The sequence below is a fragment of the Neomonachus schauinslandi genome, chromosome 6 (genome assembly GCF_002201575.2).
Source record: "Neomonachus schauinslandi chromosome 6, ASM220157v2, whole genome shotgun sequence".
NCBI lineage: Eukaryota > Metazoa > Chordata > Mammalia > Carnivora > Phocidae > Neomonachus > Neomonachus schauinslandi.
Window position 1 is genome coordinate 65,070,665 of NC_058408.1, and position 27,603 is coordinate 65,098,267.

General features: G+C 41.7%; 1 protein-coding gene across 2 annotated transcripts in view; it reads left to right on the top strand.

Moving 5' to 3' along the window:
* Nucleotides 1-830: 830 nt before the first annotated feature.
* SCCPDH (saccharopine dehydrogenase (putative)) overlaps nt 831-27,603 on the top strand; it is a 38,565-nt gene continuing 11,792 nt past the window's right edge. For both annotated transcript variants that reach the window (XM_021689865.1, XM_044916431.1), the window contains exons 1-5: nt 831-1,177; nt 2,603-2,715; nt 8,451-8,531; nt 10,666-10,795; nt 14,262-14,311. In XM_021689865.1, the coding sequence (XP_021545540.1) occupies nt 988-1,177; nt 2,603-2,715; nt 8,451-8,531; nt 10,666-10,795; nt 14,262-14,311 (564 nt within the window). In that variant the 5' untranslated portion in view covers nt 831-987. The remainder of the gene's footprint in view (nt 1,178-2,602; nt 2,716-8,450; nt 8,532-10,665; nt 10,796-14,261; nt 14,312-27,603) is intronic.

Below are 27,603 nucleotides of genomic sequence, written 5' to 3' on the forward strand. Positions count from 1 at the left end.
GTTGCTATCCCAACGGGAGGAAGATAGACTTCCCTGGAAAAGGCCAGCCAATGAAAGACTGTCACGCTCAGACAATGAGAAGCTATTACACTCTGAGCTCCCAGTTTATTCCAAAGGACTTTTTGTTCATAAAATCCTTCCCGGTCTCCCCTTTTCTTCTATAAATAAGGCCTCCCCTCCTTTGTTCTGGAGACTTGCATCTGATTTTGCCATAGCTCATTTGTCCGGGATTGCAATTCTCTGCTATTTCCGAATGAACCCATTTTTGCTACTGAAATAGCTGGCACAAGTCACTAAGCAAACCCTATATCCAAAGGGGAGGAGGTAAGCTCCTCTCCTGGAGGAGGTAGTAACTATCCAATTATTTGGAATTCTTCTGTGCTGGGAGATGTCTCTTCTCCCTCCATGCATTTACTAATTCATTTATGTGTATTAAAATGTTTCCGGATATATGAATAACACAGCTCAAGAAACTTATTTCTTTTGCCTTTGGAGGATCTCCCTAACCTCCCAGCTCAAAGGCAGGCTAGCTCTGGGAGTTGCTTTTCCCCAGGGAGCGGCAGGGCAGTGACAACCATGAAGGGGGCCCCAAGTCCCTGGGCGGAGGGCGGAAGGGCACCAGGGCCCTGCGGCCTTGGGCCCCAGAACCCACTCGCCCTCCACCTGCTCTGGCTTCGCGAACACTCCTCGGCCGTGGCGCTTGGAAAACAGTTCTGGGGTGCGGGGTCCCTCCACACATCAGTAACTGCTGCCAACTCCTCCCTTGTGCAACGCCCTCCCGGGCGCAACAGGCGCGGGCGCGGGCGCGGCGGCGCGCGCGGGATGTCGGGAGCGCGGCGTGCTGGCTGCGGCGGCGACGGCGGCGGCGGCGGCGGCGGCGGCGGCCACGGCAGAGGCAGTTGCTGCGCCCGGTACTGAGGTCGCTGCGTGAGGCGCAGGCGCGGTGGACTCAGCCCTCCCCGGGCTTCGGCTCGCTGTGGGCTCGTCATGGCGACAGAGGCGAGGCCCTTCCACCTGGTGGTGTTGGGCGCGTCTGGCTTCACCGGACAGTTCGTGGCCCAGGAGGTGGCCCGGGAGCAGGTGGTCCCGGAGCAGGGCCCCCGCCTGCCATGGGCCGTGGCGGGCCGCTCCCGGGAGAAGCTGCAGCGAGTGCTGGAGAGGGCTGCCCTGAAGCTGGGTAAGGGGCGGGGGGGCGGCTTCCCGCTCGGTCCAGGGGTTCGGGTCGCCCGCAGCGAGAGTTTGTCCTTGGGGGACAACGTCCGGGCCCCCCGGACGTCAGGAGCGGTGCTTGGGGATGTGGCTTTGTGCCACTCCCCACACGAAGCACAGCAATAAATGCATGTCTCCTCTGTTGAATTCCCTCATTGGCGTGGCGGGTCCCGCTGGCCAAGCAGCCGAGGACTTCAGTTCTTCCCTGGCCGCCCCCGTCTCCCTCTTGGGCAGGGGTCCCTGGTGGGGCTGGACGGCTCTTGGTCATGGGGTCGGACGGGAAAGGAGGACATTGGTTTCCTCGGGACTGTTTGTCCTCTCCCCTCGCCTTGGGTTTTGGCGGTGGGCGAGGAAGCTTCCCAGGTTTTGGTAACGTTGTGGCCTTCGTTTTTCAATTTCTTTTTTGCTTGTAAGAATTCGCCAGCGGGCTTACTCTTTGCTGCGTTTACTTACTCTTTTAGCATTCGTTCAACATAGTTTTACTGCGTGGTCTTTTCCGTGCCGGGTCCTGTCCTAAGTGCTGGGGATACGGATGTGACGGAGCGAGACCGCACACACACATTTAGGACTCAGGAGCCTTTAACTGTGGCTCCTGCCCACCCGAGTGTCCCTCATACAGACAGGTGCACCTGCATTCTTCTGTTTCATCTTCATCTCACTGCTGAGTCCACACTGAGCCCTTTTGCTGCCGCCACCAATGTACAGAGTCTTGATCAAAGAGCTTTTTGGTGTTTTTTGTTTGTTTTACTTTTTCAGAAGAAATAATTTCACTGTTAAAATATATTCTTCCATTTCTTTTTCCTGCTCAACAAGACTGTACAGGTGCAGCCTACCTACCTAGCATCTGTAATGCCCAGGTTCAGTTATTGTGGGACATACACTTTGATCCATCAAACCTGCATTCCGCTAATTCCAGTGATTTACTTATTATAAGCCTATAATGAGTGTTCTTACCTAGACTGTGCTTTCTACCTTAGAGTCTTTTTTGTTCTCATGTTGATGTTAAGAACCCCTTTTTACCCCCGTATTTTGTCATATATAATTGGTTAGTAATTGATGAGCAACTTTTTATAATGGATTCTTGGCAGAGAGGAAATCAGGACTGTCATCTATTCAGTATCTAAATGATTGTAAAATTGTCATTTTACACAGGGTTATCATTTGCACGTTGCTTAAGTTAGATTTTTTTTAAGTTTAATTTTTTTTTCTAGCAATCCGTAGTGTTAAGTCCATTTTCCTCATAGCTTTTTCTTTTTTATTACCTAATTTTTAAAAGTTTTATCTCTTGTCAGTATATTTAGTAAATCTGCCATCCCTGATTACTATAAAAACACAATCTGGAAGATATAATACTGTATCAGGATTTGCTTCAAACAGTTATTTCTTATTTCAGGAAGACCGACACTCCCATCTGAAGTTGGAATAATAATTTGTGATATCACGAATCCAGCCTCACTAGATGAAATGGCTAAACAGGCAGCAGTTGTCCTCAACTGTGTGGGACCAGTAAGTCATCCACCCCGTTTTGTGTCGGAACAAACAATGTATTCATTTCCAGCAGAATCTGGTATTTGATATTCCAGAGGAACATAAGGACAGGGGACAGAAGAGTTGGTTCAGGGCTTCAACCCTGTGTGGGGGAGTTTTCACTCCTCGTGAGGAGCCAGTGGATGTGACCAAAGTCTCCTGAGAGAGAGACAGGCTCTCTGTGACACCACCTCAGGGACTGGGTGCTGGGTCCTTCATTGGTTACAGCTATAACTGCCAGCTTTTTTTTTCTTACAGAATGCTTCTTAAGTAAAAAATGCTTGAGCATATATCCCTAATATATTTTTTACTTACTGATGAATGATATTCCTGTATTATTTATTCAATACATATTCATTGAATGTTTATTACATGTAAACTGCTCTAGTGTGGGTACCTGGGACATAAGGGCGAACAAAACTGAAAATCCCTCATGGAGCTTACAGTCCAGTGGGTGAGACAGAAAAATAAGGTTATAATTGTAGGTAGTGATAAGCGCTTTGAAGAAAAATCAAGCAGGGTAAGGAGACAGAGAGATTGGCGCATGAGTCTCTGTGAGGTGGATGGTCAGGACCTGACATTTGTGTCGAGCCCTGAGTGAGGTGAGGGGGTGAGGTGCAGGAGTAGTTGAGGAGAAAGTTGCTCCAGGGAAGGGCAGCTACAGACGTTCTGAGATGAACATGTGTTTGAGAGAGGGCAGAGGTTGGAAGGTAGGTGGGAGAGGAACCCAAGAGTTAGGTCAGAGGGTTTGAAGTATCGCAGAGTCTTTGAATGGTTGAAAGCAAGAGCATGAGCTGATTTACAGTTTTGTAGTTCTTTGTCTTCTGAGAGAGGAAAAAGGGGAAGTGGGAGACCCGCAGGGGAGTGGTCTAGGCAAGTGGAGCACAGGATGGGGGTTTGGAAGGGTGGTGAGAGCTTTTGGAGTCAGAGGATGCTTTGAGAGGAAAACCAGCAGCTTTTGTTGTTCTGGACGTGGAGGACACACTTTTGGTCCGTGTCACAGGGTGAGTGTTGGTGACATTTACTGATCTGAGGAAGCCATCACAATTGCCAAAACATTTGAAAACTAAGCATCTAGGAGATTGATAATAATGTTTTAAATGAAAGCAGAAAGGTTTTTTGATTATCCAGTAAAAATGTATTTAAATTGTTTAGATTAATCTCATTCCTAATTATTCCTAATTAGCTTTGGTTCTGTGCTCTCTTGCTGCAACCATTCTCTTATGTATATCCTCGGCCAGCCTCCTTGCCCTTCCCACCCCAGTGCTCTGGAGAGACCCAAAACTGGTATTTGTGTGTGTGTGTGTGTGTGTGTGTGTATGTATTTTATTTATTATTTATTTTTTAAGTTAGTTTCAGAGGTAGAGTTCACTGATTCATCAGTTGCATATAACACCCTGTGCTCATTACATCATGTGCCCTCCTTAATGCCCATCACCCAGTTACCCCATTCCTCTACCCACCTCCCCTCCAGCAACCCTCAGTTTGTTCCCCTAGAGTTCAGCATCTCTTATGGTTTGCCTCCCTTTCCATTTTCATCTTATTTTTCCTTCCCTTCCCCTATAAGCCTCTGTTTTGTTTCTTAAATTCCACATGTGAGTGAAATCATACGGTATTTGTCTTTCTCTGACTGACTTATTTCGCTTAGCATAATACCCTCTAGTTCCATCCATGTCGTTGTAAATGGCAAGATTTCATTCTTTTGGATGGTTGAGTAATATTCCATTGTGTGTGTGTGTATATATACACACACACATATATATATACCACCATTCATCTGTCGGTGGACATCTGGGCTCCTTCCACAGTTTGTCTATTGTGGACATTGCTGCTATAAACATTGGGGTGCAGGTGCCCCTTCGAATCACCCAAACTGATTTTTCCAGCTATTCCAGCTTCGTGTACCTTACCTGAACTTAAACCCCCTGTTAGCCAGTAATCCAGTAGCTCTGCATGTCTGGAGAAACATGTATTCCCTTGCTGACGGTCCTGCTTTAAATATGTGGTGACAAACCTCACGTGGGGCCTCAGCACGTCCAGCAACCCTGCTCCACTTGCCCAGACTGTTCTCTCTCCTGCTGTGTGAAGCAGCAGCTCTGTGTCCTTTTTCTTCACGTTTTTAGCCTCCCATCCCTCTTTCCTCACTCATCTGATGATTTTATTTCCTTTTTTTTTTTTTTTACTATGACATTAGAAGCTGTTGAAGGAGAATTTCTTCACCTGCACACCTGCATTACCCTGACTCTGCCCTACCTGTTTTGAGGAAAAACTGTCCCTGCTCCTCATGGGTGCAGGATTTGAGGACCTCATGTTGACATTTTTATCACATTTTCCCTTCTACTGGACTGTTTCTTTGCCCCCTTTTCAGCTAAACTCCTTGAAATCGTTCTCTCTCCTTCTATATCCACTTGCTCAGCTCCCACTCTATCCTAAGCCACTCTTGCCAGGCCTCTGTAAGCCTCCCTGCTTCAGGGAGCCTGCTCTGCTTCGCCCTCACCAGCTCCTCACGCTCCCCTTAATCCGAGCTCTCGGCATTTGTCCCCCTCGGTCACGTCCTCCTGCTTTTGGCTTCTGGGGTCTGGCCCGTCCCTGGTTTTCCGCCAGCTCTGTCCCCATCCCTTCTGTTGGATCTTCTCATCTTCCTCTAAGTATCAGAGGCTCAGAGCTCGAACCTTACAAACTCTTCTCTGTTTACACTCTCGGAGCCAGGCTTTTAAAAAGTATATTATTAGTATTGTAATAAAATACACATAACCAAAATGACTATTTTAGCCATTTCTCAGTGTACGAATCAGTGGCATTTGGTACATTGACAGTGTTGTGTAACCCTCACCATCTTATCTCCAGAATTTGTCATCATCCCAGACAGAAACTCTAACTGGGTCAGGTTTGTTTTCGTTTGTGTTTTTTTTGAAGAGAGATCTTTGGTGCTTCCTACCTGACTATTTTGGGCCAGCATTTTTGAACAGCGTAGTGTAGTGAGTGAGACTCAAGCATTAAAAAGAAGACGATCAGATAGCCTAGAATAGAAAGTAGCGTGAATTATACATAATATGGGTAAGTGCTGGTTCATGAAACTTGCGTTTCAGTTTGATATATTTGTGTATATATAGGCTGCCACGTGAAGTGGATTTCTCAGCGTGGGTTGTGGTCAAAAAGGTTTTGAATGCCATTTGTATGCTGATGATGCCAACATTACTTCCAGTGAGGACTGCCCCCTAAACTTCAGATTGGTAGATCCAGCTACCTTCTTGATGTTTCCACTTGGATGGTTTATGGGCATGAGTCTCTAGGTTTTTGCCCCCAAACCTGCTCCTTCCTAGGCTCTCCTGGGATTGGCATTTTTCACTTTGCCAGTTTGGGATCATTACCGGTTTCTTTGCAGGTTTTTCTTTGTTTTTACTTCTTTGTCCATTTTGTGAAGATTTATTTAGTTAAAAAACAGATGATATCTGTAAAACTACTTAGGCATATGTAAACAAGCATTAGGTTGAAATATACCTAAAATGAATGAATGAGGGAGTTGCTGTGGGCCCCTCTGCATCTGGGACGCTCCCACGCTGCCCTCAGAGTCCCTTGTGTAGCTTTCATTCAACAAGGGACCACATCACGTGGCCCAAGGAACGTGCCCAAGTCAATTCATGTATTAACTGTTAATAAAACTTCATTTTTTTCTTTGTGTTTCCTATAAAAAGTAGCATGAATAAACATACTGATATTTATTTCCATAACTGAGGGAATGGGTCTGTGGGCCCCTTGATGCAAGCCTGCCCAGGTAGGAGACCCCCGTGTTAGAACATGGAATGCTGAGAACAGTATTCGGTTTTGATCTGTAAGCTAATTGGCTTTGCTGGGGAGAAATGTCTCCTCTGAGATCAAGGATTGTTACCGTTTGTCCATTTATCTCATAAAAGCACAAGGGTAGAAAGTAGAGAAAAAACAAAAAAAAAATGTATCAACATAAGGACATTAGTGCCGAAGTCTCAACCTCAGATTGCCTGGAGGAGAGAGAAGGTGGGCCAGTTGAGACAGAATACAATGTGGGGAGTGGGGGGATTGTGGCGAATAGGGAGGCTCATACTCTTTCCAGAAGGAGCTGTTATTATTTCAAAAAGCTCATTAATGCTTTACTGCAGCTCACCAGTACTTCTAGATAAACCGAGTAGCTGACAGGCTGTAGCTCACTATCTGAGCATGGGGAGTTAACCCAAGGCCAGAAGGCTGATACTGGAGGGGTCAGGAGCTAGCCTGGCAGCTAGAGCAGAGGAGGGGGCTCCAGGTAGTGGAGGGTGAAGAAATAGCACGATTAGGAAACTATAGGGAGTTGCAAGCTGCTAGAATATGGGGATGAAGGGGTTGTGGTGTGACCTGATGCTTTTTGTGACATGCTAAGACATTTGGACTTCACACTATAGTAAATACAGGCACTGCAGAGCTAGCGAAGGATTTTAAGAGGTATACATGTGTACATATGCACGTGCGTGCCTGTGTGTGTGTGTGTGTGTGTGTACGTGATAGAAGCAAAGATGACATCAGATTGTTATTTTAGAATAATAATTTGGTGTTTCTTTGGACGTGGAGCTACCTTGGCTGCAGGGAAGCCAGTTACTGTGTGTAGTAAATTGCATGAGAGGTGGTAAGGGTGTGAACTCAGATTTGGATGTGTAGAGAGGGGAGGGAACTGATCTGAGATTTTTAGGGAACTAATTCGATAAAACTTGGTGACTTCCAGGGTAGGTGGAGTCAAAACAGCTTCTGCGTTTCTCACTTGAGAATTTTGTGGAGAGTGATGCCATTCACAGCAACAAAGAAACGTTCTTCTCTTCCTGTTAGTCTTCATTTTGGCTAATAGGACCAGTAGCCCCGTGTCCGTTGGCCCCATTGTCTGTCTAATCAGCAAGCCCAGTCATTTCTACCTCTTTAATAATCTCATCCTTGGTGTATCCATCCCCTTCTTCGTTTAGCCCTTTGTCATTTCTTCCAGCCATGGGTTTCGTTTTCTGGTAGTGTAGGCAGAGTGACGTGTGTTTTCTAGAAGTCTTACACCACTGTCCTATTTAAAATTCTCCAGGAGAGCCTAGTAATCCTGATCTGGCCCCAGCGTTCCTTTCCAGGCCCATCTCTCGTCACTTCCCTTTCAACTACTCTGAGCTTTGGGTGCCTTTACCCTTTCTCACACCTTCACATATACTTTTCCCTTTTCTGGATTTTTCTTTTTCCTGGCAAATCCTTATTCTTCAGAATTCAACTCAAATGAATCACTTGTTCTATAAAACTTACCATTTGGTTTTCAGTTAGAGGTTAGCACATGTTCCTTTAATTCCATCGTGCCTTCCTTTACACTGAAAAGTGGCATGACGCTGTTACGTGATTTTCCTCAATTTATCTTTTGGCTCCTTTATTAATATTTGATTCTTAATAACCAAGACTGTACTTGCAAAACTCAGTGGTATTTCATTCAAGATTGCTAAGTAAGGGGCGCCTGGGTGGCTCAGTTAGTTCTGTGTCCGACTCTTGATTTAGGCTCAGGTCATGATCTCAGGGTCATGGGATCGAGCCCCAAGTTGGGCTCTGCGCTCAGCCCAGAGTCTGTGTGAGATTCTCTCTCTCCCTCTGCCCTGCCCCCCTATGTGCATGCATTCTCTCTCTCAAATAAATAAATCTTCAAGCTTGCTAAGTAAGAGTAAACAGTTGGTTTTCTTTATTCCCCCCAGTATCGATTTTATGGAGAACCTGTAGTAAAAGCATGTATCGAAAATGGAACCAGCTGTATTGACATCTGTGGAGAACCTCAGGTATGTAAAATGGAAAAGAAAGAATGGCATTAACAACACAACTTTCTGTTAGAGTGGAAAATATTTAGTGCCGTCTTACAGACTATTTTAGAAGTCGGTGACTCCTCCCTTGTGCTGATGGCTTGAAGAAGAGTGCGATAGGTCTTTTCTTCTGTTTTCTTGAAGTTTTTTCTTCCTTACCACCTCATTTATTCCAGGTCTTTTGTATGTAGGATGTGCTGGTTTCTGTAGCTGCCGCATGCTGTGAAAGGGTTTAATTAAAATGGTGCGCTATGTGTAAATTCTTTGAATCTCACTTTTTCTTATGAATTCCGTTTTTGTAGTCAGACACCTTTATAACAATGCAGAAAAGGAAGTGTAAAATCCTCCAAACGTAAACATTTTAGATATTCACACTTGAGTGCTCACCCCACACCCGACACTCTGCTAATACAGCATTTTATGTCATCTGAATGTTCCACATTCCCATAAAGTCGGTATCATCTTGCCTATTTTGTGGATGAGGAAACTGAAGCTGAGGGGGGTTAAGTCATGCAGCTTAGAGTCCTGCCACCACTCAGTAGGAGAACAGGACTCCAACTGAGGTTTGCCTGATTGCAGGAAGTGGATGTCAGTAAGCACCAAGCTACCCCAGCTCCTTGAAAACTGTCACCTCATCTGTCCCTGTGGTCTCTGCTGTTATCATCACCAATATGCCAATATAGTAACGTACTGGAAAATACTAGGAAAGTGTGAATTACCAAAAGTGATTCAAGAAGAGGTAGGAAACCTGAATGAAACAGAAACCAATTCCTGTCTTATTTAAAAAAAAAAAAAAAAATCCCAGAGCAAAGAAAATGATGAAACATTTCTAAGGTATCCTATAAACTACAATAAAAGTGATATCAAAACCTAGTAAAGATCCAGACTATATAAAGGACTCTTAAAAGGCAATAATACAAATTCAAATCACCCAATTAAAAATGGGAAAAGGGATGAGTAGAGACAAATGTTCTGTGCAGAAGAATCCCAAAAAGCTTGTGTAACTACTCCACCCTCGAGGAGGGGAGCATGACTCATCACCCCTTCTTTGGGCACCACACATGGTCACTCCCTCCCCAAAAGAACAGTACGGATGGGAGGGAAGAAGAGAATAACTTTATGGTGGCGAAACCTGACAAATACTACCTCAGCCGGGTATTTAGGGCCACCATCCACACTGATAAGTCACGGTGATGGTATGTACCCTTGATAGAATGTTACGAAATGCACTTTACCCCTGCGGTCTCCCCTCCCTCCTCAAAGCAGTAATTCCACGCTAGTAAGGAGAAAAATTCCAGTAGAGGGGCACGCTACAAAATACCTGATCAAAGTTCTCAAAACTATCAGGGTCCTGAGAGTCCGAGGAGACTGTCACAGCTCCCAAGAGGAGCCTTGGGACACATGACAGCTAAATGTAATGTGGCATCCTGGTGGAGAAAAAGGACATTAGGTAAAAACTAGGGAAATCTAGATAAAGTATGGTCTTTAGCTAATGATAATGTTATCAATATTCATTCATTAAGTGTAGCAGATGTTAATGGAAAAGCTCTAACAATAGGAGAAACTGGGTCGGGGTACATGGGAACTCTCCACTACTCAAATTTTCTGTGAATCTTTTCTGTGAATCTAAAACTGTTGTAAAAGTAATTTCTAAAAACAGAGGACTTGAACAGACATTATTCTCCTCTTCCATCCCCTCCTCTCCTACCACTTTCTTCATCCTAACTAAATATATGTGTGCCGATGCATGTCTCTAATAATGTCCCTCTGAGGAATACGATTTGGGTGATGTTTTCTTGCTGTCTTTGTATTTTTTTGTATATTAATTCAGGTTTTCATAATATTACTTTTGCATTTAAAACTCATTCTGAAAAAGTTACTAGTGTCATTAAGTCAGATCAGCCTGTGCCCCACACTGCTTGGCACGTGGTAGATATACAGTAAATATTTGCCAAATAAGTGAAAAACATTTCCACAGTTAATATTTCACTAAAAGCCACATTGGTTAGCATTTTCAAAATGTAATTCCTTTGTCTTTTAAGGTCTATCATTCAATGCTGATTTAAATATTTCTGTATAGCTCTGATTCAGATTTTTGTCCTGAATTTTTTAGTTTCTGGAATTAATGTATTGGAAGTATCATGAGAAAGCTGCAGAAAAAGGGTCTTATATCATTGGAAGCAGTGGTTTTGACTCCATTCCAGCAGATCTGGGCGTAATATATACCGGAAATAAGATGAACGGTAACTATCAATCACTAAGCAGTAATTGAATTTAACAATAGAAAATCTTCATGTTTATAACTGTGATGAACTAAAAACTAGTTGGGAAGAGAAACATAACTATAAATGGGTAATGTTAAACACATGATTTGTTCAGGGCATCTGGGTGGCTCAGTGGGTTAGGCATCCAAATTTTGATTTCGTCTGGGTTGTGATCTCAGGGTTGTGGGATCAAGCCCTGTGTCAGGCTCTGTGCTGGGTGTGGAGCCTGCTTGGGACTCTTTCTCCTCCCACCCCCGCTCTCCCTCTCTAAAAAAAAATAAAAATTAAAAAAAATTTAAAAATAAAAAAACTCCACATGCTTTAGTGTTTAATACAGCTATACTTGTTATAAAATCCTATTGACACAATTTTTTGAGATGTGGTTAGTACTGTGTGTATTCCAAAGTGAGGAATTATCCATTGTCTCAACTTAGTTATGGTTAAAACAGTAAAATTTCTGGAAAAAGAATTTCTGACAGCCATTATAATTCAAACTTGCTTGGTTTAGGAACTAACACATTTAAGAATATAATTTTTGAAGCTATTATAATTAAAGGTTTAACTTTTTAAAAAGATTTTATTTATTTGAGAGAGAGCGAGTGAGAGAGAAAGAGAGCATGAACTAGTGGAGAGGCAAAAGGAGAGGGAGAGACAGACTCCCACTGAGCAGGGAGCCCAATATGGGGCTCGATCCCAGGACCCTGAGATCCCTGAGATCATGACCAGAGCCGAGGGCAGACACTTAACTGACTGAGTCTCCCAGGTGCCCTATTATGCTCTTGAAAGCTTTTTGATGTAAATAATACCAGTTTAGAACTAAAAACCCTTTATCTTAAAAAAAAAAAAAGAAAAATCAATATTATGGTAAAATAATGGAAGTTCCTAATGCCATGCATGTTTTAAAAGGGTCCATTTAGAAAATGACATGAAACAGGTAACTCCAGTGTCATATAAACTGTTCTAGAGCTTAAAAAGATGGAAAGTGTTTCAATTTATATTGAAAAGTTAACATAACTCAAGCCAAAGCCCCAGATAGATAGCACCAAAAAAGATAGCACCAAAAAAAAGAAGAAAACTACAAATCAGTCTTGCTTTGTGAAATTAGTAGTCAAAAAAATGCTAAATAAATTTTAATAAATCTTCAATGGCATTTTAAAAGAATAATATATCAAGACAAAGGCTTATTACAAAGTTATGTAATCACATCAGAATATCGAAGGTAAAAAGCTAGATGGCCATCGCAGTAAATGATTTGAAAATTCATGCCATTTACTGATTGCAGATTTTTAGGAATTTAAGAATAGAATACTTTATTAACATAATTAATGTCGGAAGGCAATAGCCAGTATCATACTCAGTGATGAAATGCTAGAACCATTCCAAATAAAAAGAACATGAACATCTTTTTTTTTTTTAAGGTTTATTTATTTACTTTAGAGAGAGAGCGCATGAGTGGTTGGGGAGGAGGGACAGAGGGGGAGGGAGAGAGAGTCCCAAGCAAACTCCATGCTAAGTGTGGAGTCCGACGTGGGGCTTGGTCCCAGGACCCTGAGATCATGACCTGAACTGAAATGAAACCAGGAGTGGGTTGCTTAACTGACTGAGCCACCCAGGTGCCTCCAATTGAACATCATGGACCTGGTAGGTCTCCATTTATCAAAAAAATACTTTTAAGTCTCTAAAGTTCAGACATTTTCTTCATGGTAGTTATACGTATTTTTTACTAAGGTTTTAAAATATTTAATAGTTTCTGTTATTTTGAATAGTTCTTTTTTTTTCTTTTAAGGGAGAAATAATACTTTAAACCTTGTTTAAAAACTTTGTTTTCAGATACCAAACCCTAAGAGGGAGCATTTCAACAAGTATCCCCACTGATTGTTTGGTGCAAGTGGTCCACATGTTAACTGCGTGTGGCCTTAGGCGGTCCACGTTCTTTCTGTGGCTAGGGTAGATCATGGAGCCATAAACCCAGGCTGCCTTCTCTTAGCAAACCTTAGAATCATCCCAGGGCGTTATACTTCATGATCTAGGTGTTTGTCAGTGGTCACCTAGCGACATTTAGATGACTATGGTTCTCATCATTGTTGATGATGTGGTTGTTCATTCTCTTTCTCAGGGTCAGCTTTCTAAAGGCTCCATGATTTCGTTTTCTCTTGGTATTAAAACTAGGAACACCAATCTTAAGAAATTGCTATATTTTGGGGCACCTGGGTGGCTCAGTCACTTAAGTGTCTGCTTCCAGCTCAGGTCGTGATCTCGGGGTCCTGGGATCAAGCCCTGCATCAGGCTCCCTGCTCAGTGGGCCATCTGCTTCTCCATCTCCCTCTCCCTCTGTGCTCTCTCTCTAATAAAAAAAAAAGAAATTGCTATATTTCATTTTATCAGATTTTGAGATTTAGTCCATTAGGTTTTTCTTTTGTCTTACTGCTCTTGAGAAACTCAGTGATTAATTAACCACTATGCCTGTGTTTTAGCCCTTGTAGTTATGTAGTTGATGTCTCCCTCTTTTTCTGGCTTTGGTTTTCTATTATTATTTGTATTATTATATTTTTCTTTTTTCTTTTTTTTTAAGATTTTATTTATTTATTTGAAGAGAGAGACACAGCGAGAGAGGGAACACAAGCAGGGGGAGTGGCAGAGGGAGAAGCAGGCTTCCTGCCAAGCAGGGAGCCCGATGCAGGGCTCAATCCCAGGACCCTGGGATCATGACCTGAGCTGAAGGCAGACGCTTAACGACTGAGCCACCCAGGCGCCCCTTTTTATTTCATTTTAACAGCCTTATTTTAAGTATTTTATAAGCCATCACAGAGGCCATTTCGATAGGTTTTCTGCACATTCATTATAAATCACTACTATGAAGCCACCTTGAAAGCAGTCATACTGGAAAACAGAATTCATCCCACAGATGTAATTTTGAGAACTGTGTGCTGATGGCCTTCCAGCGAATGAGTGAACTAAATTGTTGCCTTGTTGGAAGAGATCTTTGGTGGCAGTTTGAATACTAGAAAAGATTTTGCCAGTGTTAGCACTTAGACTTTATTCTAAACTGCTCTTTCTGACAATTTACCTCGCTTCAGCTGCTTCGTAAGTCTGTTTTCAGTCACATAATGAACCTATTACCAGTACAGATTTTCTGACTGTATCTGCTGTAGTCTTGGTAAAAGTGGTCCCTAAATAAATAGGAATAATTTGGGGCACCTGGGTGGCTCAGTCAGTTAAGCATCTGCCTTCAGCTCAGGTCATGATCTTGGGGTCCTGGGATCGAGCCTTGCATTGGGCTCCCTGCTCAGCGGGGAGTCTGCGTCTCTCTCTGCCCCTCCCCCTGCTCATGCTCTCTCTCTAATAAATAAATAAAATCTTTAAAAAACAGGAATAATTTATTACTGCATGCCTTAGTCACATGGATTTTATCTGATTTGGCTTTCCTGTTCTGCTGCTCTCGTAGGCACTCTGACTGCTGTGGAAAGTTTCCTGACTCTACATTCCGGACCTGAGGTTAGTTTTTCTGTTTCTCTGGTGTTTTTTAAAATTAATAAAAACATTTTGGAAATGACACAGGCCTCCTAAAAAGATTTAGATGAATTAAATTTCATATATATTTGTAATTTTTAGGGTGTGAGAGTCACTATGTTTGATTTTAAAAAGTAAAGATGGTAGCTTGCTGGGAATTAGTTAGACTCAAAATAGAATTTTGTTAAAAACAGCTGCACAGGTCACTGCATTAGAATGAGTTACCATGATCCCAGCACCAAAATATCTCTCATTGTTGTGTAATAAACGCTGTCAGCCATTTCAGTCCTCACCTTAGTCCAAGTCTGTGCACTTGTGTTGTGCACCTCACTCACAGCCCGGTGCTGTCGTGGCCGTAAAGAGATGGATAATGTCATCACCGACTGTCCAGCCTGTTTGGGACATGAGATCTGAGATGGCTGCGTTCCCAGAGGCCCATGTTTACGATAGAACTTTTATCATCAGTAGTGTTTGACCCAATTCTAGGTCTACACTTAAGGTTCTCTTTAAAATCCATTCATCCGGGCGCCTGGGTGGCTCAGTCGTTAAGCATCTGCCTTCGGCTCAAGTCATGATCCCAGGGTCCTGGGATCGAGTCCCACATCGGGCTCCTGTTCGGCGGGAGGCCTGCTTCTCCCTCTCCCACTCGCCCTGCTTGTGTTCCTGCTCTCGCTGTCTCTCTCTCTGTCAAATAAATAAATAAAATCTTAAAAAAAAAAAAAAATCCATTCATCCAGCAAGTCTTCTGTGGTGGTGCAAATATATATAGGAGTGCAAGGTAGTGTGACACAGAAATGAAGAAGATGCAAACCTGTCCTGAAAGAGATAATAATGTAGCTTGGCAGGAGAGAGAGATGTTAAAGAGATCAGATAAAATACTGTATTTTTTGAGAATGGAGAGTAAATCCAGCTAGGAGGCCAGAGGTAAGAGCTGTCTGGAGAAGCTGGGCATGGACTGAGTTTTGGAGGTTGGTGCCATGGAGCTGGGCTAAGGGGGAGGGAGTAGCATTTTTAGGACATAGCTGTGGGAGGTATGGAGCATGTGCAGGTAAGAGTAATGGTTCTAGTCGTCCAGATTGTGGGATCAGGTTAATAAACACAACGAGCTATATAACACATGCTAAAATCCGTGGTTACAGAGAATGCCCACTGGAGAATCAGAATAAAGGGAAGTGACAGAGGGCCTGAGTAACTGGGGAAGGCCTCCTAGAGGCCTTGCGGATTTTAGCTGTGAGAAGGGAATAGCATTTGGAAGATCAGAGGCAGTCACCTGAACATAGGCACAGAAGCAAGAATGAGATACGTACTTCAATCTGGGGAACATGGGTAGAAACCCAGCTCCACCCAGTTTAAACCAGCAACACTAAAAGGAGCTGACTGATTCTGCAGGTGGATAGTGTGGAATTTACTGATGTCTGCATTCATTTCTGCTGGGTCCCTTTGTGTGCCTCTCAGCATGGCATGGAAGGTGCTGGCGGTCAGGGGTACATTGTCCTTAAAGTTCCTCATTTCCTGGGAACAGCCAGCAGAGTTGATTTATCACATGGTAGGAAAGATCAGTCAAGTATTGGGCCATTCAGCTATTCTTGAGCCCATCAGTATGACCTGGTGTAACGGTGCAGTCAGATTGCCTAGGCCTGGGTCACAGGCCTCTGGAGGGGGGACCACAGAGTCAGGCCCATCTCTCCAACATGGAACATGTTCCAGATAGGAAGGAGAGTTTTATAAGCAGAAGATGAGGTAGAGGGTTGCAGGGAATTGCTGCAGGACCGACAAAACCCAGATGTCACAACAGGGAGATTGTGAGAAAATTGGTAGAGGAGAAAAGAGGCTGCTTTTGAAAGAGCAGCAGGAGATGCAATTGGAAAGATGAGCTGATGTAAAGAAAGTGTCTTCCCTTTACTAGAGGGACAGAAGAGCCCCTGATGGTTCTTACTGAGTCGAGCCAGATTTTGAAGCAGGACTGCCTGGCCTCTTACCAGTGACATGAGCGTGGGCAAGTACTACACTATCCTCACGGTGCCTTACTTCCTCCATCTGTAAAAGGAGATGGTAATAGTATCTACTTCATATGGTCACTGAGTCAATGAGTATAAATCAGAACAGAGGTGGGCAGTTAGCAGATTGCTCAGTGAGTGTTATTAAGTATTATTTTTGTTAGTATTATTCAAACTTAAAGTTGGGGCTTAACTCAGGACAGGAGAGTTGAAGCATCCATACGAGTGCAGCTCCCTCTCTCATTCCCCCGAAAGCAAAATCCACAGTCTGAATTTTACAATGATGGGACAGATTCTGTGTATCCCTAGTCACTGAATTGTCCTGCCCCTCCTTATCTTTCTTTTCCCCTGGAGGTTTTTATTTTACACACAAAATTGTACCACAGACCACATGCTTGAATTTCAGAGGATTGAAATCATACACTGTAGAATAGTCCTGTCAGTCTGGCCAGCCTTCCCACAGTGATGGAAATGTCCCGTGTGTGCTGTGTGGGGGCTTATTACATCGTGGCTGTTGCGGCTCTAGAGCAGGTCAGCCTGTGGCCTTTTTTTTTTTTTTTTTTAAGATTTATTTATTAGAGAGAGAGCAAGCATGAGTGGGAGGGGCAGAGGGAGAGGGAAAGAGAATCTCAAGCAGATTCCGTGCTGAGCGTGGAGCCCAACACAGGGCTCGATCTCACGACCCTGAGATCACGACCTGAGCAGAAACCAAGAGCTGGATGTTTAACCGACTGATCCACCCAGGTGCCCCGAGCCCATGGCCTTTTTTATATGTCCATGAGCTAAGGATGGTTTTACATTTTTAAAGGGCTATAGTAGAAACACAAAGATGAATATGTAGTAGAGACCATCTGTGCCTGTAAAACCTACAAGCTGGACCTTTCAGAGACCGTTTGCCAACCTGTCCTAGAGTGTGCTTTATTTTTTCTTTTTTAGAGACTTTTAATTTATTTTTTGACAGAGAGAGAGACAGCAAGAGAGAGAGCACAAGCAGGGGGAGTGGGAGAGGGAGAAGCAGGCCTCCCGCCGAGCAGGGAGCCCGATGGGGGGCTTGATCCCTGGACCCTGGAATCATGACCTGAGCCGAAGGCAGACGCTTAACGACTGAGCCACCCAGGCGCCCCTGGAGTGTGTTTTAGACCACAGTGCAATTATACTAGAAATCAATGAAGAGATAACATGAAAATCTCTGTGTATTCGCATATGATGAAATGTATTTTAAATTTATGTCATTAACCCAGACCTTTTTTTCTAAACTCAGACTTAAAACATCCAATCACCTAGCTGACATCTCCACTTGAACACTCGATAGATCTCTCAGACTGTGTCTTGTCCATACTGACCTCTTGTTTCTCCTTTCCAAATGTGCTCCAGCCTCGGGTCATTTGTATCCATTTCAGTTGGTAGTAGCGTGTCCTTCCACACAGATCAAACAGTGTGGGCATTGCTATCTCTGTTCTCTGAAACCTAGATCCTGTCTGTCAGGAAATCCTGTTGATTCTGCCTTTATAATATGTGAGAATCTGATCACTCTTCACCATTTCTCTTTCTCCCACCTTATTCTTGCTACCACCTGTTCCTGTAGAGTCCATGCTCGACAGCCAGGATGATCCTTTTCAGACCTCACTCGGATCTTGTCCTTCCAGTCATGTGCAAGAATATAAGTGATGTGGCCCCTGTCCCCTCTCCAGCCTCCTCTCCCACACGTCTGTGCATTCTCCCTCATTTACACTGACCTTTGTGCCCTCCTCGAACACGCCAGCACACTGCAGCCTGTCTGCTTTTGTGCTGGCTCTCTCCTTTTCCTGAAAACACTTCTCAGAGATGTTTACATGACTGACACCCTCATCTCCCTCAAATCTTTTCTCAAATGCCATTTTCCTGATGAAGTCCCATTTAAAACTGCAAACTTAATTCCTTTGCCCATCATTTTCAGTTCATCATATCTACTCTTTTTCTTTTTTCCTATAGTACTTCGCACCTTCTAAATCCTATGTATTGTATTTTTTATTGAGTTTGTCACCCTCTCTGGAATGTGAGCACCACAAAAAGAAGGATTTTTGTCTATTTAATTTACCAAGCACCCAGAATAGTGCTGGTCACATAGTAGGAGCTCAGTAAGTGTTTGTTGGCTGACTTGAGTGAACAAGGCTAACTTAACCTTAATTCTAAAACCCTACAAGAACAATTCCAGAAGGCAAAAGTCCAGTCCAGTTTCATGTTCTAGGAACATAGATGTAAAAAATCCTAAATAAAATATTAGCAAATTAAAAGCAGTAATACATAAGAATACACTTTTTTTTTTTAAAGATTTTATTTATTTTTTTACAGACAGGGAACACAAGCAGGGGGAGTGGGAGAGGGAGAAGCAGGCCTCCCGTTGAGTAGGGAGCCCAATGCGGGGCTTGATCCCAGGACCCTGGGATCATGACCTGAGCCAAAGGCAAACGCTTAATGACTGAGCCACCCAGGTGTCCCAAGAAGAATACATTTTGACCAAGTTAGTTTTAGAGAGGAATGGAAGGGTTAATATTATGTAATCGCTATAATCCACCTCACTAACAGGTTAAAGGAGGACAGTCTTATGATCATCTTGATAAAGAGAGAAAAAGTGTGGTAAAATGTACTATCTACTCAATAAAACTTAACGGCAAGCCAGGAGTAGAAGGGAAGATTATCTTTTTTTAAAAAAGCTATAATAAAGATGATACCCAGTGTTTAACATTGAAAACTTACTGCTCTCAGTTCAGGAATAAGACCTGGGTGCCCATTACTTCAGCCAGATTGTAGCCAGAGCAGTAATGCAGGAAAAAAGAAACTGTATATAGGTTAGAAAGGAAGAAACAAGGGGTGCCTGGGTGGCTTAAGTCGGTTAAGCGTCCGCCTTTGGCTCAGGTCATGATCCTGGGATTCTGGAATGGAGTCCCGAGTCGGGCTCCCTGCTCAGCGGGGAGCCTGCTTCTCCTTCTCCTACTCACTCGTGCTCTCTCTTGCTATCTCTGTCTCTCAAATAAATAAATGAAATCTTTATTAAAAGAAAAGAAAGGAAGAAACAAAACTATTTTCAGCAGATGATGTAATTGTGAGTGTAGGAAATTCCAAAGAAATCTATAGGCAATATTATTAGAATTAATAAATGAGTTTCATAGATTACTGGAAAAATTCTTTTTCTTACCTGATTTCCTTGGCTAGACCCTCCAGTACAATGGGGAGTAGAAGTGGCGAGAGCTGACATCCTTGTGTAGCTGTGGGTTTTTATAGATGCTCTTTATCAGGTTGAGGAAATTTCCTTCTATTCCTAGTTTGTTGAGTGTTTTTAACCTAAAGGGTGTTATATTTGATCAAATGCCTTTTCTGTATCTATTCAGATGATCATGTGGTTTTTGTTTTTTCTTCTCTTCATACATTGTATTACTTAAGATTGATTTTCATAGTTGAACCAACCTTACATTGCTGGGGTAAATCCCACTTGGTCATAGTATATAATCCTTTTTATATATTGCTGGATTTAGTTTGCTAGTATTTTGTTGATGATTTTTGCATCTATGTTCCTAAGGAATATTGGTCTGTAGTCTTCTGGTGATGTCTTTTGTCTGGTTTTGTTATCAGGGCAATTAGTACTGGCCTTTAGGAAGAGTTTGCAAAGAATTGGTATTAATTCTTTAAATGTTTGGTAGAATTCATCAATGAGATCATCTGGGTCTGGGCTTTTCTTTGTGGGAAGTTTTTTGATTATTAATTCAATCTCTTTACTTCTTATAGGTTGACTAGGATTTTCTATTTCCTCTTTAGTCAGTTTTGGTAGTTTGCATCTGCATTAGTTTTCTGCCATAGCAAACTGGGTTGCTTAAAAAACAGAAATTTATTATTCTCACAGTTTTGGAGGCTAGAAGTTGGAGATGAAGGTGTTGGTAGAGTTGGTTCCTTCAGAGACTTTGAGGAGAATCTGCTCCATAGTTCTCTTCTGGCTTCTGGTGGTTTGCTGGCTGTCTTGGGCATCTGGGGCATGTAGATGCTGCGCTCTGATCTCTGCTCCCTCTGGGCATGCTGTGTCCACATTTCACCTGTCTCTTAAGGACAGGGGCTTACCTACTCCAGTATGGCTTCATATCAACTAATTAAGTCTACAACAACCCTGTTTTCAAATAAGGTCACATTTTAAGGTATTAGCGGTTAGGACTTCAGCCTATGAATTTGGGGAGACACAGTTCAATTCATAATAGTGTCTTTCTAGGAGTTTGTCCATTTCATCTAGGTTGTCTCATTTGTTGGCATGCAGTTGTTCATGGTATTCCCTTATACTCCTTTTTGTTTCTGTAAGGTTGGTAGTAATGTTCCTTCTTTCATTCCTGATTTTAGTAATTTGAGTGCTTTTTCTTTTTCTCTTTCCTTCTTTTTATCAGTCTGGCTAAAAGTTTGTCAATTTGGTTGATTTCTTAAAAGAAAGAAATTTGGGGGGCGCCTGGGTGGCTCAGTCGTTAGGCGTCTGCCTTCGGCTCGGGTCATGATCCCAGGGTCCTGGGATCGAGCCCCACATCAGGCTCCCTGCTTGGCGGGAAGCCTGCTTCTCCCTCTCCCACTCTCCCTGCTTGTGTTCCCTCTCTCGCTGTGTCTCTCTCTGTCAAATAAATAAAAAATCTTTTAAAAGAAAAATTTTGGTTTCATTGATTTTCTCTATTTTTCTATTCTCTGTTTCATTTATTTCCATTCTAGTCTTTATTGTTGCTGGACAGAATTAATATAAAAATTAGTTGCATTTCTATATACCAGCTACAGTTAGAAAATGAATTTTTTTAAAAGTGACCATTTTTAATAGCATAGAAAAAATTAAGTACCTGAAAATAGTAATAGAAAAATGTGCAATATTTCTGTGATGAAAACTATAACACATGATTGGAGACCTTAAGGAAGACAAATAAATAGAAGGATCCACCATATTCATGGATTGGAGGACTCAATTTTGTTAAGATGTCCTCAAATTGATTTAATCCCATGTAATTCCAATAAAAATCTGAAACAGGTTTTTGTTTGTTTTGCTTTGTTTTGGTGTGCAACTTGACAAGCTAATTCTAAAATATATATGGAAATGCAGAGGGCTGAGAATAACCAAGACATTCTTGAAGGAGAAAAAGATAGAAAGATGCTCTTGGGTATCAAGACTTATTATTAATTCAGTGCATTACATTGGCAGTGGGACATCAGTAGGCCTGGAACAGAGTAAAGAGCTCAGAGTAATTCATGCGTGTGTGAGCACTTGATTTATGGGAGAGGGGCTTTTCAGGAGGTGATGCTGGGACAACTGGGTATCCAGATGGAGAGAAATGAAATTGAATTCGTACTTTCACTGTGTACAAAAAGTCAAGTTTAGGTGGATTATAGACCTAAGTGTGAAAGGCAACATGGTGAAGCTTCTTGAAGATGATGTGTATTTCATGGCCTCAGGGTTGGGAATGGCTTCTTTTTTTTTCCCCCACACATATATTTTATTATTTTTTTAATGAAGTATAATTGACATAACAGTTTCAGGTGTACAACATAATGATTTGATATTTGTATATACTGTAGTATATTGCAAAACAGTTACCACAATAAGTCTAGGTAACATCCATCTCCATACATACTTGCAAATTTATTTTTCTTGTGATGAATTTTTCTTTTTTTAAGTAGGCACCATGCCCAGTGTGGAGCCCAGCATGGGGCTTGAACTCATGACCCTAAGATCAAGACTTGAGCTGAAACCAAGAGTCTGATGTTTAACCAGCTGAGCCACCCAGGTTCCCCTTGTGATAAAAACTTTTAAGATCTCTCTTAGCAACTTTCACATAGGGAATACAGTATTAACTGTAGTCACCAGGCTGTTTAGGGAATGGTTTGTTAAAAGAGACATAGAAGGCATTAGATATAAAGAAAAAGTGGTAAATTTGTATACATTTAAAATTGAGAATGTCTGTTTATCAAAAGATACCATTTAGAAAATGGAAAGACCAGCTGTAGAGCAGGAATTCTTTTTTTTTTTTTTAATTTTCCAGTATAGTTAACAGACAGTGTTATATTAGTTTCAGGTGTACAATATAGTGATTCAATACAATATAGTAATTCAAAAGTCTGTTTCTTGGTTTGTCTCTCTTTTTTTTTCCTTTGCTTGTTTGTTTTCTTTCTTAAATTCCACCTGTGAGTGAAATCATATGGTATTTGTCTTTCTCTGACTTATTTACCTTGGCATAATACCCTCTAGCTCCATCCATGTTGTTGTAAATGGCAAGATTTCATTCTTTTTTATGGCTGAGTAATACTCCAGTGTGTGTGTGTATGTGTGTGTCTTCTTTATCCATTCATCTATCAGTGGACACTTGGGCTGCTTCCATAATTTGACTATTGCAGATAATGCTGCAATAAACATCGGGGTCCATGTATCCCTTTGAATTAGTGTCTTTGTATTCTTTGGGTAGATATGCAGTGGTGCAATTGCTGGATCGTATGTTAGTTCTATTTTTAACTTTTTGAGGAACCTCCATACTGTTTTCCACAGTGACTGCACCAGTTTGCATTCCTACCAACAGAGCATGTGGGTTCCCCTTTCTCTACATCCTCACCAACACTTGTTTCTTGTGTTGTTGATTTTGGCCATTCTGCCAGGTGTGAAATGATATCTCATTGTAATTTTGATTTGCATTTTCCTTTTTTTTTTTTTTTAAAGATTTTATTCATTTGAGAGAGAAAGAATGAGAGAGAGGGAGCACGAGAACGGGGAGGGTCAGAGGGAGAAGCAGGATACCCGTTGAGCAGGGAGTCCGATGTGGAACTCGATTCTGGCACTCCAGGATCATGACCTGAGCCAAAGGCAGATGGCTTAACCAACTGAGCCCCCAAGGTGCCCCTTGATTTGCATATTCCTGATGATGAGTGATAATGAGCATGTTTTTATGAGTTTGTTTATTGGCCATCTGTGTGTCTTCTTTGGAGAAATGTCTGTACATGTCTTCTGCCCATTTTTTAATTGCATTATTTGTGCTGAGTTGTGTCAGTTTTTTTGTGTATTTTGGATACTAACCCCCTAATGCATATGTCATTGGCAAATATCTTCTCCCATTCAGTAGGTTGTCTTTTGGTTTTGTTGATTGTTTCCTTTACTGTGCAGAAGCCTTTTATTTTGATGCAGTCCCAATAGTTTATTTTTGCTTTTATTTCCCTTTCCTTGGGAGACATATCTAGAAAAATGTTGCTACGGCCGATGTCAGAGACATTATTCCCTGTGCTCTCTTCTAGGAGTTTTATGGTTTCAGGTCTCACATTTTGGTCTTTCATCCATTTTGAGTTTATTTTTGTGTATGGTGTAAGAAAGTGGTCCAGTTTCATTCTTTTGCATGTAGCTGTGCAGTTTTCCCAACACCATTGTTGAAGAGACTGTGTTTTTCCACTGGATACTTTCCTGCTTTGTCAAAGATTAATTGACCGTATAACTGTGGGTTTATTTCTGGGTTTTCTATTCTGTTCCCCTGATCTGTGTCTATTTTTGTGCCAGTACCATACTGTTTTGATTACTATAGCTTTGTTATATAACTTGAAGTCTGGAATTGTGATATCTCCAGTTTTGTTTTTCTTTTTCAAGATTGCTTTGGCTATTCAGTGTCTTTCGAGATTTCGTACAAATTTTATTTTTTAATTTTAATTGTAATTTTAAGTTTTGAGAGAGAGAGAGTGCGAGCAGGGAGGAACAGAGGGGGAGGGAGAGAGAGAATCTCAAGCAGACTCCATGCTCAGCGTGGAGCCGAACACTGGGCTCAATCCCAGGACCCTGAACTCATGACTGAGCTGAAACCAAGAGTTGGATGCTTAACCGACTGAGCCACCCAGGCGCCCCAGAGATTCCATACAAATTTTAGGATTGTTTGTTCCAGTTCTCTGAAAAATGCTGTTGCTATTTCGATAGGGATTGCATTAAATCTGTAGATTGCTTTGGGTAGTATAGACATTTTAACAATATTTGTTCTTCAAACCCATGAGCATAGAATGTCTTTCCATTTCTTTGTGTCATCTTCAGTCTCTTTCCTTGGTATTTTATAGTTTTCAGAGTATAGGTGTTTAACCTCTTTGGTTAAGTTTATTCCTAGGTATTTTATTATTTTTGGTACAATTATAAATAGGATCAATTCCTTGATTTCTCTTTCTGCATAACTGATTTTGGGTCCTGAGACTTTAACTGAATACATTTTTTTTGTTTTTGTTTTGTTTTAATTTGAGAGAGAGAGGGAGAGAGCAGGGGGAGGGGCAGAGGGAGAGAGGGAATCCTCAAGCATACTCTGCACTGAGCACAGAGCCTCACACGGGGCTCGATCCCAGGATCCTGAGATCATGACCTGAGCCGAAATCAAGAGCTGCTGCTTAACTGACTGAGCCAGCCAGGCGCCCCTTAACTGAATTCTTTTATCAGTTCCAGCAATGTTTTGGTGGAGTCTTTCAGGTTTTCTACGTAGTGTATCATGTCCTCTGCAAATAGTAGATGTTTTACTTCTTCCTTACCAGTTGGGATGCCTTTTATTTCTTTTTGTTGTCTGATTGCTGTGGCTAGGACAGGACTTCCAGTACTAAGTTGAATAAAACTGATGAGAGTGGACATCTTTGTCTTGTTCCTGATCTTAGGGGAAGAGCTCTCAGTTTTTCCCCATTATGGATGATGTTAGCTGTGGGTTTTTCATAGATGGTCTTTATTATTTTGAGGTATGTTCCTTCTAAGCCTACTTTATTGAGGGTTTTTATCATGAATGGATGTTGTACCTTACAAGTGTGTTTTCTGCATCTGTTGAAATGATCATATGGTTTTATCCTTTCTCTTATTGATGTGATATATCATGATTGATTTGTGAATATTGAACCACCCTTGCATCCCAGGAATAAATCCCACTTGATTGTGGGGAATGACTTTCTAATGTATTGTTGGATTTGGTTTGCTAGTATTTTGTTGAGGATTTTGCATCTATGTTCATCAGAGCTACTGGCCTGTAGTTCTTTTTTTTTTTTAAGGTTTTATTTATTTGACAGAGAGAAAGACAGCCAGAGAGGGAACACAAATAGGGGAGTGGGAGAGGGAGAAGCAGGCTTCCTGCGGAGCAAGGATTCCGATGCGGGACTCGATCCCAGGACCCCGGGATCATGACCTGAGCCGAAGGCAGACGCTTAACAACTGAGCCACCCAGGCGCCCCTGGCCTGTAGTTCTTTTTTGTGTGTGTAGTCTTTATCTGGCTTTGGTATCAGGGTAATGCTGGCCTCAGAATGAATTTGTAAGTTTTCCTTTCTTTTCCATTTTTTTGCAATAGTTTGAGAAGAATGGGTGTTTGGTGGAATTCACCTGTGAAGCCGTCTGGTCCTGGACTTTTGTTTGTTGGGAGTGTTATGATTACTGATCAATTTAATTGCCGGTAATGAGTCTGTTCAAATTTTCTGTTTCTTCCTGTTTCAGTTTTGGTAGGTTATATGTTTCTAGGAATTTATCCATTTCATCTAGGTTGTCCAGTTTGTTGGCATATAGTTTTTCATAATAATCTTTTTTTAAAAATTTGTCAGAGAGAGAGAGAGAGCACAAGCAGGGGGAGCTGCAGGCAGAGGGAGAAGCAGGCTCCCCACTGAGCAAGGATTCCGATGCGGGACTCGATCCCAGGACCCCAGGATCATGACCTGAGCTGAGGGCAGACGCTTAACCAATTGAGCCACCCAGGCATCCCAAGTTTTTCATAATATTCTCTTAAAATTGTTTGTATTTTTGTGGTGTTGGTTATTATTTATCTTCTTTCTTTTGTGATTTTGTTTGAGTCCTTTCTTTTTATGGTTCTGGCTAGAGATTTATCAATTTTGTTGATCTTTTCAAAGAACCAGTTCCTGGTTTCATCAATCGCTTCTATTGCTTTTTAGTTTCTGTATCATTTGTTTCTGCTCTAATTTTTATTATTTCCTTCCTTCTGCTGGTTTTGGGTTTTGTTTGTTCTTTTTCTAGCTCCTTTAGGAGTAAGGTTAGGTTGTGTATTTGAGATTTTTCTTGCTTCTTGAGGTGGGCCTGTATTGCTATGAACTTCCCTCTTAGAACTGCTTTTGCTGTGTCCCAAAGGTTTTGGACTATCATGTTTTCATTTTCATATTTTTCCGTGTAATTTTTGATTTCCAAAGTAGGAGTTATATGATGAATCTTAACATCACAGTTTTGAGCATAAAAGGGCGAACTCAAAGGCTGTGTGCTTCCATTTCTGTAAAGTTTAGAAACAGGCAAAATTCACAATAAGTGAATTTAGGAATGAATACTTAGGTGGTAAAACTCTAAGGAAAGCAAGTATTTGTCTTTATTACCATGAAGCAGGACAGAAGGAGGGCCTTCTGTGCTACAGGGATTTGTTTCATAATTTCATTAAATTATATATTTATGTTTTGTGTACTTTATGTTTTTCAATAAGATAAACAGTTTTTAAAAATGGAATGTGATTTGTGCCTTTTTGATGGCTTATTTGTATAAGAAGATATTCTTAGGTTTTCAAAAAGCTGTTTTCTCCTGGTATTTGGAAATCTTTTATTTTTTTATTTTTATTTAAAGCTTTTATTTTCAAGGAATTTCTATACCCAAGATTAAGAGTCACATGCTCTGCCGACAGAGCCAGCGAGGTGCCCCTGGGAATCTTTATATTTGCAAAGAGGTCACATTGACTGGGCCCAGATTTAGAGTAGTTTCACATAGAAACCCCTCAGACTTGTAGCTCTGTTTGTTTTAACACTATAGAAGATACTAATATATATCAAAATGGAAATTAAGTTTGGTGTCTCTCTGCCTTCCAGTGTCATCAAAGCTCTGATATAAACACCTGAATCTTCTGATGGTTTTCTTTTTTCTCTTACTGTGCTTGTTAACAAGCAACAGTATCTTCACATCAGCTTTACTGATATTCCTCTTTCAAAATCTTGTGACAAAGTTGGTTTTGAATATTTCTAAATAACTTTGTTCATTCAAACAAGGTAAACTACATGTAAGGCAGGACTTAAAACAGCTAAATACAATCAGAATTATAAATGAAGTTTAAAATATTTACATAACAGAGAATTAAAAGGCCCATCTAGAAGTTAGGTAAAGAAGAGTCAGCACTAAGACATTGAGTTCCGAGGTTATATCCTTGCCTGTGTTCTCCTTTCTGCTGCTCACGTCTAATGGGCATTGGAGGTGAGGGTCATGGAGGGTGTAATTATGTTGGAAGAATGGAAAGCACTGAAGGATGAGAAATAAGGGAACAGATGAGTCTGGTCAA